A 15,386-nucleotide genomic window follows, 5' to 3' on the forward strand; every position below is an offset into this window, starting at 1 on the left:
GGCCCAGAGAGGTGAAGACACTTGCTCCAGCACACACAGCACAGAGGAGGTAAATTCTGGATTTGAACCCATGCACTGAAGGGAGTCAGGGAAGGGGCAGAGTCACTGCTCTGCCAAGGTGTGGGCTCTGTGTGGACACTGGCTCAGTGTCTCCTCTTGTCCCCCCATCCACCACACCCCATGCCAGGCCCTCATCCATTTCTGCAGGACCCTGCGGCTCACACGACACCGTCTAAAAGCCACACTGGGCCACCCCGTGCCCACCTGCCCAGTGCCTTTGTCCTCATTACCAGCTCACAGGGAGCTAGGAAGCCCCAGGCTCTGATGTCCAGAAAGGACCCCAAGTTTCTGTTCTGTGAGGACCCTGGCCTCCCTCAGATTCTAGCCAGCAAGGTGACTTTGGTCAAGCCTCTTTGGGCCTCAACTATAAACTGAGTTATGAGCCTGGCATGGTGGTGCATGCCTATAATCCCAGTACTTGGGAGGTTGAGGCAGGAGGATCGTTGCAAGTTCGAGACCAGCCTGGGCTACAAAGTGAGCTCAAAGCCATCCTGAACTGCATAGCAAGACCCTGTCTCAAAAAGCAAAAAAATAAACAAACAAAATAAAATAAACTGAGTTGTGAAATTCACCGCCCTCCAGAAGCCAGAACTCTTAAGAAAATAAAGCAGAACCACTCTCCATAGTGATGCCTGCTTTAGGCAGGGCTTTGTGCTTTGGCCTTCACCAATTCAACTGTCCTCATTTGACCAGAGGTGAAGTGACCCACCAGGACACACTCGGGGCAGGGCGGAGCGGAGCCAGGAGGGCTCTCCCCCTGTGCATCTCGTCTTCCCCCTCCCCCCGGAGCCAACCCCACAGCAGGTCTGGTTGGGAGGGGGTTGGGATTCGATGCTCCCTGAATCCTTCTTGTTCCCCTATTTTCTGCAGACCAGAAAACTGAGGCTCAGAGGCGCTAGCTCGCCTGCCCAAGGTCACCCAGCCTTTCACATCAGAGCCCGGGACTGTGGGGGGAGTGTCCTCCTTCCCCAGTGCAGTCTCCCCCATCCTATCCAGGGCTCGAGGCTGGGGCGTCCCCAGCTGTCCCAGGCTGGGCTGGTTAAAGGCAGCAAACTTCCTCCAGCAACCCTAGTCCAAGCCCCACACATCACCAGCACCGAAGAGCCACTGGCACACAGGGAGCTGCGGATGTCCGGGCCCAGCCGCCCCTGCCCCTCCCGAGCCGCGCTCCTCCGGGCAGGGCGGGAGGACAGCTCTCCTTGCCTTCCTTCCCGGCGCTGGCAGAGCTGCTGCGGCTGCTCCTGCCTGCTGCCTGCCTGATGGAGAGATTATTTCTAAGCCCTTCCCATCCCCCTCGCAGGACCACGCTGGCTGGCTGTCCCCATAGCACTTGGAGCGCAAAGTCCGCCGCCGAGGCGGGACAGCTACCCAGCTCCCTCTAGCACAGACCTGCAGGCGCTGGCCTGTCAGGAGGAAGGGGTTGTGGGGTCATCCCCAAAGCCCACTCCACTTCCCCAGGGCTCCTCTGCAGCTGCCAGAGAGAGATGCTGAACGAACTTCTGCTTTCGGGAGGAGGCGAGGCAGAGACTGGGGGATAACTCTGCTGGAAACTGCTGTGCTGGGGAATTTTTTCTTCCCCTTCTCTCCAGCCCAGACCTGTCCCTCCCCTGGGCACCAAGACACGGGCTCCCCTTGCTCAACTGGAAACAGCTGCAAATGGCCTCCCTGAGACAAGAGGGTGAGTCAACTTTAGGGCAGGAAGCGGGCGTTTGTTGCAAGGGCGGGGGGTGCAGCAGCAGGCGATGCCGTAAAACATTTTGGCCAAAGCACTGTTCCGAGTGAATGTCCTTCCCGGGCTGTAAAGCAGCTTTGCCTGCCAGCTGCTGTGGGGTGTGCGTGTGCGCAAAATCGGGTCTGTTCAGTGAGTGCAGAGGGGGCAGTGCTCAGGTTCTGGGGAGAGCCCCATTCTGGGAAACTGAGTCCTGGGCTGGATTTGGATTTGCTGTGTGACCTTGGACAAGTCACGTCAGCTCTCCGAGTCTTGGCTTTTGCACTTGGAGAACAGGAAAGCTTGAGAAAGCTCCTGGGATTTCCAAACCCTCTTGTCTGGAGAGGCTGCACTCCTCCCGCCGCTTGCTGTGAGCTAAGTAACAGCTGCAGAACAAGAGAGCCCCGAGTAGAGAGCGGGAGAAAAGCTTCGGCTGCAACTCACGCTCTACCATCCGCCGGGATCCACCTGGCTCTGAAATTGAGACGAACTTTATTTCCATTCAGCCGCCGAGGCTCCCTCCTGACTGGACTGCAGCTGGAAGTGTAAGGGGAGGGTGGCTTTGGAGACAGCTCCGGCTGGGATGAATAGTGCAAGAAACAATTGCAGGATGCCAAGGGGAAGGGACACTGTGGAGACAATTTTTTAAAAATATGTAACTGGGCTAAATCTGCAGTCAAATGCCCCAAATAGGTCTGACATAAAGAGCGCTTTAGAAGCCCCTTCATTTTGCACGTACAAGACCAAAGCCCAGAGAGGGAGAGTAACTAGCTCAAGGTCACACAGCAAGGGTGGCTGAGGCCAGCATGCCATGAGCACGAAGGAGCAGTGTCGCCTCCAGCCGCTAGCCAGGTCCCTGAGGAAGAAAGCAATCAAGAGGTGAGGAGGTCACCATGGAGTGACTCCTGGGTGAGACGCTGTGTGCGGCAGGCACAGCCTGTGCCCTTGGACCTTCAGTGGCCCTCAGTGAGCCCTGCAGGGTGGCAAGCGCTGGCCGACCCAGACGGGCCTGTTTCCTGTCTATGAGGTGGCAGGCCCCTGTGTACACATTGGGGGTGCTCAGACGAGTTAACTAGGGCATGTCTGGAAGTATTCGTAAGGAGCACTTCGCCCTGGCCCCGCCTGTGACGCTCCCTGTGCCCCAGAAGTGGCCCGGCAGGCTGAATCCCACCTGCAGCCACAGCTGTGGGACTGTGGCCTCCCAGGGAACCTGACAGCCTCTTCACCCGCGTTCCCGGCAGACTGGTGCAAGTCTTGTCCTTGGAATGAACGAGGTTCAGATCAGAGAGGTGAAGGCATGGGCCCAAGACCACGCAGCCTGAAGGTGGCACAGCTCTGCCCGGTCAAGCTCAGGTCCCCAGCCGGCTGCTAGCACCCATTCCAGGCAGGTGCTTCTGAGCTATCAGCTCTGCTCCTCCGGGCTGGGGATTGTTCACTGACGCACCAGGCACATAGTAGCTGCCTGATGAGTGTGTCCAGGGAGAGAGTCAGAGAGTGCGTGATGCGTGCGGCACTGCTGGGAAGCAAATGTCTGAAAATGTCCAGGATGCCCAGGACTCTGCCCTGAGACTGATTTTTTTGTCCCCTTGCTTTGCCCTCACATCAGAGAAGTGAACCCTCAGCTGCCGGCCTGGATGCCTCCAGGATGCCCACACCTTCCAGAGACCGGGGCCTGCAGCCCAGGCACCATCCCTACGGCTCCTGCAGCCCCATGAGCCAGCTCCTGCCCGGCCCCCTGGAGCAGCAGGCAGTCAAGGGCCTTTACTACTGCAGGGCACGGAGGGTGGGTGCGCTGGATGCCTCCCCTGCCACGGACCTGAAGAAGGAGCTCCTGGTGAACGTGGGGGGCCGGAGGTACCTGCTGCCCTGGACCACGCTGGATGCCTTCCCGCTGAGCCGCCTGAGCCGCCTCCGTCTGTGCAGCAGCCAGGAGGAGATCGCACAACTCTGCGACGACTACGACGCCGACCGCCAGGAGTTCTTCTTCGACCGAAGTCCCAGCGCCTTCGGCGCGATCGCCAGCTTCCTGGCGGCCGGGAAGCTGGTGCTGCTTCAGGAGATGTGTGCGCTGTCCTTCCGCGAGGAGCTGGCCTACTGGGGCATCGAGGAGGCGCAGCTGGAGCGCTGCTGCCTGCGCAGGCTGCTGCGGAAGCTGGATGAGGCAGCTGAGCTACGCAGGGCCGAGGCGCTGCAGCTCGGGTGCGAGGTCAAGGGGCCAGCTGTGCGCCCCTCACGCTGGGGCCGCTGCATGAACCGGCTGCGCCAGATGGTGGATGACCCGCAGTCCGGGCTGCCCGGGAAGGTCTTTGCCTGTCTGTCCATCCTCTTCGTGGCCACCACGGCTGTCAGCCTGTGCGTCAGCACCATGCCTGACCTCCGGGCGGAGGAAGACAAGGTGAGTGGCCTCCATGGGGTGCGGAGTGCCTACCCCATCTTCCAAGGACTCCACCCAAAGGTCTTCATTGCTTAAAGCAAGAAGGAAAAACTGAATCGTATCCCATGTGCGTTAAGTTCATGTTTAGACCAGCACAGTCACGAAAGAGAATTTTCCTTTTCTTTTTTTTGAAGGCAGGGCTCAAAAAGGCCAAAGTGCCTGGGCCTTTCAAAGTCGTCATGTGTCCTTGGCTCAGGCAAGGGATCCTGGATGTTGAAAAAGTTGCACCTGTTCTCAGTGGACCAAGTAGGCTTAGCCCCGACTCACCCAGCTCTGTGACCGGGGACAGATCATTTCACCTCTCTGAGCCTCAGTTTCCTCCTTGGTAAAATGGACACCGTTGTTGGAAAGGTTTGCAGTGTGCTCACCATGTGTTAACTGAGTAGCTACTTTGTGCTGATCACTAGTGCAGATCCCACCTCTCTGAGCGCAGTCCCCTGGGCACCCCAGCTCTATTTTCAGGTGAGGCTACTGAGGCACGGGCTGTGTTTGCTCCTGCTGTACTTTAAAGATGATGGCAGAGCCTCTCGGCCCTCATCTTCCTGTCTGTGTCTCGGCCCCAAATCCCTCAGTAAGACTCAGTGGATGGGACTCAGAGAGAAGTTGATGGGCGAGTGGCCCTGCCCCAGGATGCCAGAGCAGACATTTGCTTACCCACTACTTCTTCCTCTCTCTCGGGAGCTAGAGGAGACGCCGAGGATGCCAGGGGACCTGAGAAGGGAGGTAGGAACCTAGTAGTTTGCTAGAAGGGTCATCGGAGAGTCTCAGACTAAAACGGCTGTTTCTCATCTGAACCATTGCTCCGCTTCTGTGCTGTGCTCCCCCGTGGCGCTCCGCTGCCCCAGCTCTCCTGCTCACATTCCAGTGGGAACACAGACAGAGATGCCCCTAACAGCTGCCAGGGCACCTCAGTTCCCTTCCTCTGCAGACAGGCCCCAGGGCAAGACAGCAGTGTCAGAGAACTTCCCAGGTGGGAAAACAGCCTCCGCTGCACACACAGTAGGCTCTCAATACATACCTGTTGAATGGAATGTGTTTTATCCAGTCCACAAAGATTTGCCCTAAAAAAGACAACCAGAATACTTAGACTTTCAAACAGCACCCCCGCCCCGTGTTGCTCTGATTGGAAGCATTTTTTCATTCTTTGGCACAAAAGCATGCGATGTGGAAGGCTGCTTGCTCGCACAGATGTTTACATGCAGACTCTAGTCAAAAGATTAGAATAGAGTAAGCCGTCTCCTCAGCCTGTTCCTCAGCTGAAGACGGAGGCTGGGTGGCCACGAGCCTGTTCCTCCCAGGGCTCCGCAGGGCCAGGAGAACCGCTGTGGGTGCCCCTATCTAAACTGCACAGAAACCTAATGTTTTGAAACATGACTGAGCGTACGAACCCTGCCTGGCTTACCATGACTTGGGAAATCAAATTAGAGGTGGTCACAGCCCAATGCCAGAGTGGAGGAATCAGGTGGCCTTGTCCCCGGGAATAGGAGGGGTTTAGGCTCAGTCCGGTTGCGGGACCTTTATGGGTTCTTGCAGGGAAACCCCCTCCATACACGCTGCTCAGAGGTGCCTTGCAGGCACAGGCCAGAGAGAGCCTGTGTTCGCTGCTGGGATGGGAATCCAGAGACGCAGGGAGGCTGAGGACTTCTGTTCTTTCCAGTCCGGAGCCTCACGTTTACGTAAAAAGCTGCTGCTCCTTCTCCAACTCATGCCTTGTATTTCATATTTGCCCCAGGGGACGGTAGGCTAGTGCAGCCCTATGAAATGAGCCTGCTGCTTCAGCTGGTCGGCTGCCTCTAGCGCCAACCTGAGTGGTTCTGATGGCCTCCAGCGAGATACATTAGTGCCACACCCAGGGGGCATGACCCACGGAGCTCCTCCTGAGACAGAGGGGAGTGACACTTGTTGGAGGGAGAGAGCCCTGAAGGGTGCAGCTTCCTACCCATCTCCCCAAACTTCAGCAGCATCCCCAGCAGTGAACCAGGCTGTCAGGAGGGTAGAAGTCTATGCCCCAGATCACAAATTAAAATGGAGGAGGAAGGAGCCAAGCCACGTGCCTGCGCGTCTGAGAGCACAGGAGCCTGGAGCTCTGGGCTTCCTCAGGGTCCCACTGATGGGCCTGGCAGAACCAGGCTTGCGGCGCAGGGGACCATGGGGTGTTGGGCCGAACCTCGCCCACAGCCTGTGCTGGCTCCTCAGTAAGATGGGGCAGAGGAAAGAAGGCCCCGGGGAATGTTTTGTTTCATTGTTTTGCATTTTTGAGACAAGGTTCCACTGCGTAGCCCAGGCTACATATGCCCTCAACCCTCCTGACTGCCGGATCACAGGCGTGCACCACCACACCGGCTACAGGGAGAGGTTTTTTTTTTTTTCTGGTACCGGGAATCGAACTCACGACCTTGCGCTTGCCAGGCAGGCACTGTGCCGCTGAGCTAAATCCCTAGCCCTACAGGGAAAGTTTTAAAGTCCAGTGTGTGTGTGTGTGTGTGGGGGGGGGGTGACTGCAAAGTCCCTTGCCAGGAGCCATGCCCTCCTGTGCCTTCTGCTTTGGCACCTCCTTGCTGCGCTTTCCACCTGCCCACTGCTGCCTACTCTTCCCAGAAAACCCTCCCTCTGCAGCCAGCGCCTTCCCACCTCTGCCCGCCTCCGTGATTCTGACACAGCTTCCTGAGCAGGCCCTGCTCTCCGCAGCTGTTCCGTGCTCAGTGACATTTGGGAATTGCTCTAGTGATTCCTCACAGATTTCTGCTTTACCGTGTTTTTTTCCCCATCAAGTCTCCCTCTATCCTGGCCAACACTCTCCTGGAGGTGCCAGGATCCCAGCAGTAAAGCGATGGGACAGTGAGATTTGGATGGGAGACAGAGGTGTCCTTGTGTATGCGGAGACAGGCTTCAAGACACTCCTCACCCACAGGGGTACCAAAATTCACGGGTGCTTACGTCCTTCATAAAAAGGTGCAGTGTGCACCATCCTTCCATACATGTTCGGTCATGTCTAGCTGATTTATAAACTCTATCATGCTCCAAATACTGTGTAAGTAGTTGTTATACTGTGTTGTATAAAGACTAGATTTTTTACAGAAAAAAAAAGATCTGTATGTGTTCAGTACAGATAAAACTTTCCTTCTGAATATTTTCTATCCAAGGTTGGTTGTAAAACCGGTGGATACAAGGACCCAGCTGTGTTTATTATACCTGTGCTGTGTACCCAGCCCTGTGTATTTCCCTTGGTTTCCTAAATTTTTTTAAAGGAGGCTTTTTTTTTTTAACTATTTTCTTTTTTGGTACCGGAAATAGAACTCAGGGCCTTGCACTTGCCAAGCAGGCACTATGCTGCTGAGCTACATCCCTGGCCTGGTTTCCTAATTTTATCCTCATGACATTCACATTCTAAAGGTGGGGAGACTGAGGCCCACAAGGTTCCTGATTTGCCGGAGCTCAGCAGCTCAGGATCCTTGTACTTAGTGGAGCAGCAGCAGCCCCAGTGCCCATGGCGATGGGCCCAGGGCCGCAGCAGTGGAAGAGGAGGAAGGAGGACAGAGGAGTAAGGGCAGTTAGACCAGGAAGCACCTCTACAGTGCCCGCCCGGGGCAGGGGTCACCTGGTGCCCACAACTGCCCTGCAGGACAGGAATCGCCCTCCCCACGCTACAGAAGGGGGGCCGCCTTCAGAGATGGGAGCCCACAGTCCAGGGCCGGGGCGGGGGCAGCGGCTGGGAGGGAGCAGAGAGGAGGCTGGGTGGCCAGGGGCAGGTGCCAGGGCTGGGGAGCCGTCAGTGAAGGACGGTTGCGGAGGGTACCGAGGATGTCAGGGAGTGCTGGCCCTGTGCAGAAGGGAGAGGCCAGGGCAGGATGAGTCAGCACCTCCGGGCCCAGGAGAGTCAGAGGAAGCAGCCCAGGGCCTGAGGGCAAGACCAGAGGCTCCGTGGTAGAGTTGCAGACGTGGGAGGAAGGCGGGGAGGTGGGGGGCTAGGCTGCAGGGAGCTAGGGACCCGCAGGAGAGGGGGGCGTCCTGGGGGATGCTGCAGGGCCAGAAGAGGCTCCAAGGTCAAGGCTGTTGGCCTTCACTTCTCCAAGAGAGACCTCGTAGAGCGGCCTGGCTGCCCACCCACGCCGTGCCCTTGGGAAGCACTGTTCTCTGCCCAGGTGCCCCAGGAAGGGTGCCTGCTGGACTTACACACTGCCATGCCCCCTGGGCTCAGCTGAGGCCCTTGGAGTCTTTTATTAAGATATAGTTCCAATACCGTAACCGTCACTCTTTAGACGTGCGCAGTTCAGCCCAGCATGGTGGTCACACTTATAATCCCAGCACTCTAGGAGACCGAGGCAGGAGGATCACAAGTTCTCGCTCAGCCTAGAGATTCAACAAGACCCCGTCTTAAAAAAACCAAGCGAACATTCAGTGGGTTTCGGGGATTCTCACAGCAGTCCAGCCATCACCTCTGTCTTAGTCCCGAACAGTGTCATCAACCCAATGGCCACTAGCAGCCACACCCATTCTATGCCCCCTCAGTCCCTGGCAAGGGCTGGTCTGCTCCCTGGTTTGGCTGCTTCCGGGCACTGCATACAGACGAGCCCTACAGTGTGGGGCTTTTGGCTTCCAAGGTTCTCTTGGTTGCAGAGCGGGTCGAAACCTCATTCCCTGTCCGGCTGATGGGCATCCGTGCATCGTGAAAACGTGTGTGCCCGTGTGTTTTTGTCCCTCCCTGGGTCCTGCACTAATTCTTGACCTCCGCCCTGGGAAGCTTCGAGGCTACTGCTTTTCCAGGCAGCTGCCCCATTATTGTTCCACCTTCCCACCCACAGGCTCTGAGGGCTTCAGTGTCTCCACAGCCTCACCAACACTTGCTACCCTTTGTCTTGTTTTGTTTCATTTTGCTTGTTTGAGACAGACTCTAACTATGTAGTCCAGGCTGGTCTCAAACTTGTAGCAATCCTCCTGCCTCAGCCTCCTATGGCCTGGAAATTACAGGAGTGTGTCACCACACCTGGCTATCACCTGTCTTCTTGATTCTAGCCATCCCACTAGGGGTGAAGTGGTATCTCATTGTGGTTTGAAATTTTTAAAATTTATCTTTTTTAAGTTTTCACTGTAGAATTCCAGATATTTACAAAGAAAACAGAATACTACAATAAGCCAGCAACCAATATCCTACCATTCTTATTTCCTTCAGCCCCCAAATCACTTTTTATTGTCATTATTTTTACCTTGCAGTTGCATATAACATACACTGAAATGCCCAAATCTTTTTTTGTTGGGGGGAAGTATTGGTGGTTGAATCTTCACACTGAGCTACATGCACACTCCTTCTTACCTTTTTTTTTTTTTTTGAGACAGGGTCTCTCCGAGTTGCCCAGACTGGGCTCAAACTTGTGATCTTCTTGCCTCAGCCTCCTAGAGTGCTGGGATTACAGGTGTGTGCCACCATGCCTTGCTGCAAAGCAGATATTTTAGCTGTGTCTTTTAACAGATACGTCCTCACTGTAGAACATTCCCTTGTGACCTTTCCCCAACAACCCACTACCCTCAGCAGCACCATCCTGACAGCCATTCCCAAGCATCCCATAAAGAGGGAACACGGCCCACAAACAAGAACACTAACCACCCCCAGGAGGCTCCCAGGACTGAGGAGGCTCCCAGGACCCCAGGTTTCTGTGCTCAAACCCAGGAAGATGGAGCAAATCGGGGCCAGCTGAGTTGTTCCCCTCCCTACAAAATACAAGGAACTTCCTCAGAGAGACAAAGAGAAACTTTCCTTCCTTCTCTCTCTTTTGTCCTGCAAATATTTGCTGGGCTGGGGATTATGCTCCAGCTGGAGCCATAAATGCCGCTGCATCAGTGCGGCTGAGAGGCCTGATCCTGCCGCCTGGTGCCTATGCCGGGCTGGTTAGGGATGCAGAGCAGAGCCAGGTGCGGTGGGTGGGCGGCCTGATCCTGCCGCCTGGTGCCTATGCCGGGCTGGTTAGGGATGCAGAGCAGAGCCAGGTGCGGTGGGTGGGCGGCCTGATCCTGCCGCCTGGTGCCTATGCCGGGCTGGTTAGGGATGCAGAGCAGAGCCAGGTGCGGTGGGTGGGCGGGCGCAGTGACTCGGCACAGCTGCTTGCTGCAGTGTGGGAGGAGCCGGCCAGCGGGGAGGATGGAGCCGGTGTGCATGTCTTGAATAGCCAAGCACCAGCTAGGCCTGCGGGCAGCCCTGGGACCACCCGGCCTTCTCAGCTCTGGGCATCGCCCTCTTGCTATTCCCAGGGTGCCAAGGAGGAAATTCCCAGATGTCACCCAAGAAGGTGGCCTGGGGGGAGGATCCAGCCCAGTCTAGAACTTCCAGCTGTTCAGAGTCCAAGGGGATCTGCCAAAATGCGCCGTCCTGGCGCCGCCCCAGGGCTTGGTTTGGTGACAGTGCCTGAGAATCTGCATTTGTAGCCAGCACCCTTGGGGGTTCCCGTGCAAGGTTTTCTGAACCAGCTTGGGGAAATCCCGACTGTGTTTCAGCCTCTTCATTGGAAACTGAAGCACAGAGAGGGAGGGCCATGCAGGGATCACTTTGAGGTCACATAGCAAGTTTGGAACAGGACTGGAAAATTGGGAACCAAATCTCCTGAGCCCTTCAGCATTGTGGAGCAAACTGCAGAGCTCTCTTGGTGGGTCAGAGAATGCGCTCAGTGCCCTATAAATCCAGCAGTAGGAGGCGGTACGGTGCCCTCATATTGGGCAGGCAGTCGTTGTCTGAGACCAGGGTATCGATGTGGGCCAGGGTGCTAACAGCTGTTGAGGTGTGCTAATAGCATCATTTCTACTCATCGCAACAGCCTTTGGGCAGAGACAGGCAAGAGTTGGAATGTGGAGCCAGACATGGTGGTGCAGGGGTGTAATCTCAGCGCTTTTGGAGGCTGAGGCAAGATTGCACGTTGGAGCCCAAGCTAGGCAATTTACCAACTACGTGAGACCCTGTCTCAAAAAATATATATATATTTTTAAAGGGCTGGGGGTATAACTCAGTGTGAAGGTCCTGGGTTCAATCCCTAATATTGAAAAAAAAGAGTTAGGATTTAAACCTGACCCACAAGCACTTAGAGCTGTGTCTCTCAACAGCAGAGTCCAGATGGAAGGCAAGGGACAGAGTGCTGCCCAGACAGGCCAACGGGGATCGGGATGGAGCAGCCCCTTTCTTCTTCCCTAGCAGGGAGACATAGAGAACATTTTGATTTAGGATGCCTCCGGGACCACACACTGGAAATAATTTCTTTTTCTACCTGAAAGCATTTTAATCCAAAAAAAAAAAAATAACAGTTGTCCACGTCTTGCTTTTCACTTAGGCAGATGGCTTTGGTCATTCATTCACTCATCCATCAAGTCAGTGAGTGTGCGTGTGCGTGTGCGTGCGTGTGTGTGTGTTTGATATTTATAACCAGATTCTCAACCCTGGCTCCACACAGAATCATTGGCAGTGGTTCTGGAAAATTCTACTACCCAAGCTAAAACCTAGATCAATTAAATTAAAATCTTGGAGTTGGGGTGTCCTGGGCACCAGAAGTTTTCCAAGGCCCCAGGTGATGTTAGTATGCATCTGAGGCTAAAAATAAAGTGCTGGAGCAGCCTCTCAAACCAGAATGCGCTGAGCATGGTGGCGCACACCTGTAGTCCCAGCACTTGGGAGGCTGAAGCAGGAGGATTGCCATGAATCTGAGGCCAGAGTGGGCTATATAATGAGTTCCAGGCCAGCCTGAACTACATAACAACAACAAAAACCCTGAACCCAAATAAATAAACCAAAAACCTACAGCAAAAAACAAACTTTAATGTTCATAGAAATCACCAGGGGATCTTGCTAAAATGCGGATGGGGAGGCTGGGTGTTCCTAACGAGGTCCCAGGGGAGGCAGGTGTTCTGGGCTCTCACCCACACTCCAAGGAGCCAGGGGCTGGGGCGCTCTGTGAAGAGCCAGGGCCAGGGAGCCAAGCCACACAACAGTGACCACAGATCAGCCCCACGTGGCTGGAAGCCACTAGGTCCCCAGGCAGAGGGTCACAGCCTCAGGTCACTGGGGCAGGACAGCTGCCCAGCCCAGCCTCCCAGGCCCCAGAACCATGCTGCTTCTCCACTGACCGGGTCCCCAGGGCTGGCACAGTGCCCGGCACAAAGCAGGCCTCAGAGGGAGGAGGGGTCGCACATGTACAAGTTATCAAACTGCGTGCAGTGGCTAAGAGACCCGGATGGAGCTGGATGCCACCACCTGGATGCCACCATATAATGAGGCCAAGCCACCAGCTCACAGCATTGCCATGTGGCTAAAGCCTCATCACCTGCATTTAGAAAGATCCCCTGGTAATTTATGTGCACATTAAAGTTTGTTTTTTGCTATGGGTTTTTTTGTTTGTTTGTTTGTTTGGGCCCTAGGTTTTGGTTTGTCTGTGCTTTGAGTTGATGGAGGGTCTTGTTATGTAGATCAGCCTGGCCTGGAACTCATGTAGCCCTAGCTGACTTCAGACTCACGGGGATCATCCTGCCTCATAGCAGCAGAGCAGTGGTGGTTCCCAGAGATGCCTGTACCTGTGATAGCAGAGGTTGCCTTGTAACAAGGAGACCCAGGACAGCCCCGCTTCCAACACATGGGGCACTGCGTCCGTCCTGTGTAACAGCCTCTGGGAGAGGCACCGAGGTGAATGGGCAGCTGTCTATGTGAGAGCCAGACTTTCCACCTGGAAGTTGCATCTCCCGGGGGTGCTGGTCCTGTTGCCTGCTGGGGTTGGTTGCAGCCCCATCGAGGTTGTGCTGGCTGCCAAAGGGTCTGTGGGTGCCGGAGCTCACACCAATGTCTGACATCCCCGACTCAAAGGTGGTTCTCTGTAGGCCATAACTTGGACATTTGGCCACACTTGGCTGGAAAAGGAGGCTGGAAAGAGCGGTCTCCGACTGAGCTAGCCCACCATGTACCAGCCATCACCTGGAAACCGCGCGGAAGGAGGTTGGGTGGACAGTTTAGCCTACGCACAGGGCTGAGGCCACACACCCATCGGAAAGGCTTTTCCCCCAAAGCGTTCTCTCTTCTCCAGTGCCACCAACCCCTCCTGCCTTCTGTTGCTCTCCTTCCCAGGGTGAATGCTCTCGGAAATGCTATTACATCTTCATTGTGGAGACCATCTGTGTGGCCTGGTTCTCCCTGGAGTTCTGCCTGCGGTTTGTCCAGGCCCGGAACAAGTGCCGCTTCTTCCGAGGACCTCTCAACATCATCGACATCCTGGCCATCTCCCCATACTACGTGTCGCTGGTGGTGTCTGAGGAGCCCCCAGAAGACAGCGAGAGGCCGAGTGGCAGCTCCTACCTGGAGAAGGTGGGGCTGGTGCTGCGTGTGCTGCGGGCGCTGCGCATCCTCTACGTGATGCGCCTGGCCAGACACTCGCTCGGGCTGCAGACGCTGGGGCTTACGGTGCGGCGCTGTGCCCGAGAGTTTGGCCTGCTGCTGCTCTTCCTGGCTGTGGCCGTCACCCTCTTCTCCCCGCTGGTCTACGTGGCTGAGAACGAGTCTGGGCGGGTCCTGGAGTTCACCAGCATCCCTGCCTCCTATTGGTGGGCCATCATCTCCATGACGACAGTGGGCTACGGAGACATGGTGCCCCGCAGCGTGCCGGGCCAGATGGTGGCTCTCAGCAGCATCCTGAGTGGGATCCTCATCATGGCCTTCCCGGCCACATCAATCTTCCACACCTTCTCCCACTCTTACCTGGAGCTCAAGAGGGAGCAGGAGCAATTCCAGGCGCGTCTCCACCGCCTGCAGAGTGCCCATGTGGCCAGCGCCAGCGAGAGAGAGCTCCTGGCTGACGTGGATGACCTGGTCCCTGCCGAGGGCCCCGACCCGCCTATCACCTACATGTAGCTAGCTCAGAAGCCTTGTGCGTGCGTGTGCATGAGTGCATCATGTGGTTCCGCCCCATCACCCTTGCGAAACAAGCTTGTCTCCAGAGATCTCCCAAGCAGGCGCTGCAAGGCCAAAGGCGTCACCTGTGTGACCTTTGGTCTTCCTGACCTCAGAGTCCTGTGACCTTATCCAGCCTGCTTGCCCTGTCCTGGCCGGGTAGGCTCGGTCCCCTGTCTTCACTTTTTCCTTCCCTGCAGAGGCTGTGCCATCCCATACTGGGTTCCCGGTGCCCACCGAACTGGTCCCTGCAGAGTTAGTGTGGTGCCTGCAGAATCCCATTCTTCCCCTTGGACCCTCGCTCCTGGCTCCCCAGTGCTATTTCCTAACAAGGCTGCCATCTCTGAGCTCGGCCACACTAAGCCAAGACAGTCAAGAAGGCGGAAGTGGCCTCTTCCCAATTCGTCCCATGTCAGGAGCTGGCAACTGCAAGCCCGCCACCCCTCGCCCACACACCACATACCTGGGACCAGGAGGGATGCCGCTTGCCAGCACAGGGACTTCGGAGGCAGCTGCAGTCTTGCTGGGGTGTTCTCCAGCTCCCCAGCCCGTAGCCTTGGCAGAGCCAAGTCTTCTAGAGCTCTGCGGCGTCCCTGCAGGGACTCGGCTTCCCCATCAGTGCAGAATCAAGGGCAGCCCCAGCATCTGCGCCGCATGGGCTCTCAGACCAGGTGTGTTCCCCGGGGCAGACGTTCCCTGTCATTTCCACGTGTTTCCTCACGTGTGGAGAGATTCTGCCCTTCATAGCCCACAGAGGAGGCTGATGCAGGGCAGTGCTGTTGGGCAGGGCAGGGATACTGACAGCCAGTACCCAGATAGCTCCCCAGAGGCATGAGGCAGGTGGGGTGTGGAGGGAATTCAAGGTACGAGGCTGGGGGCTGGGGATTTAGCTCAGCGGCAAAAAGCGCCTGCCTGGCAAGCGCAAGGTCGTGAGTTCGGTTCCCGGTACCGGAGAAAAACCAAAAAAAAAAAAAAAAAGGTACGAGGCTGGAAATGGAGTTGGGGTGCAAGGATGGCGGACCTCAGTGCTTTGTGGAAGGCAGAGTGGTGTGGACCATGCGGGTGAGGACGAGGGTGACACTCGAAGGGCCAGGAGACCAGGGTGGAAGGGGAGGGAGTGAGCATGCAGGGAGACCTGCGGGGCCATCTCCTCCATCCTGTCACTGAGCGCAGCACCTATGTCAGGCCGGACCGGGAACTGTCTCTCTGGCACTTCCCAGAAATGACAGCATCTGTGCTGTCACTCACCACTGGCTGGGAGTCTGTGGAGAAGGTGG

At 56.2% G+C, this 15,386-nt stretch overlaps 1 protein-coding gene across 1 annotated transcript; it reads left to right on the top strand.

The window, feature by feature from the left end:
• The first annotated feature begins 694 nt into the window (after positions 1-694).
• Positions 695-15,048, top strand: Kcng4 (potassium channel, voltage gated modifier subfamily G, member 4). Its single transcript, XM_005413218.2, has 3 exons — positions 695-1,738; positions 3,375-4,163; positions 13,291-15,048. The coding sequence occupies exons 2-3, from the start codon at positions 3,414-3,416 to the stop codon at positions 14,068-14,070; spliced, it is 1,530 nt and encodes a 509-aa protein (XP_005413275.1). The 5' UTR covers positions 695-1,738; positions 3,375-3,413; the 3' UTR covers positions 14,071-15,048.
• Positions 15,049-15,386: the final 338 nt, after the last annotated feature.

Source organism: Chinchilla lanigera, unplaced genomic scaffold (assembly GCF_000276665.1).
Source record: "Chinchilla lanigera isolate Chin_1 unplaced genomic scaffold, ChiLan1.0 scaffold00163, whole genome shotgun sequence".
NCBI classification, from domain to species: Eukaryota; Metazoa; Chordata; class Mammalia; order Rodentia; family Chinchillidae; genus Chinchilla; species Chinchilla lanigera.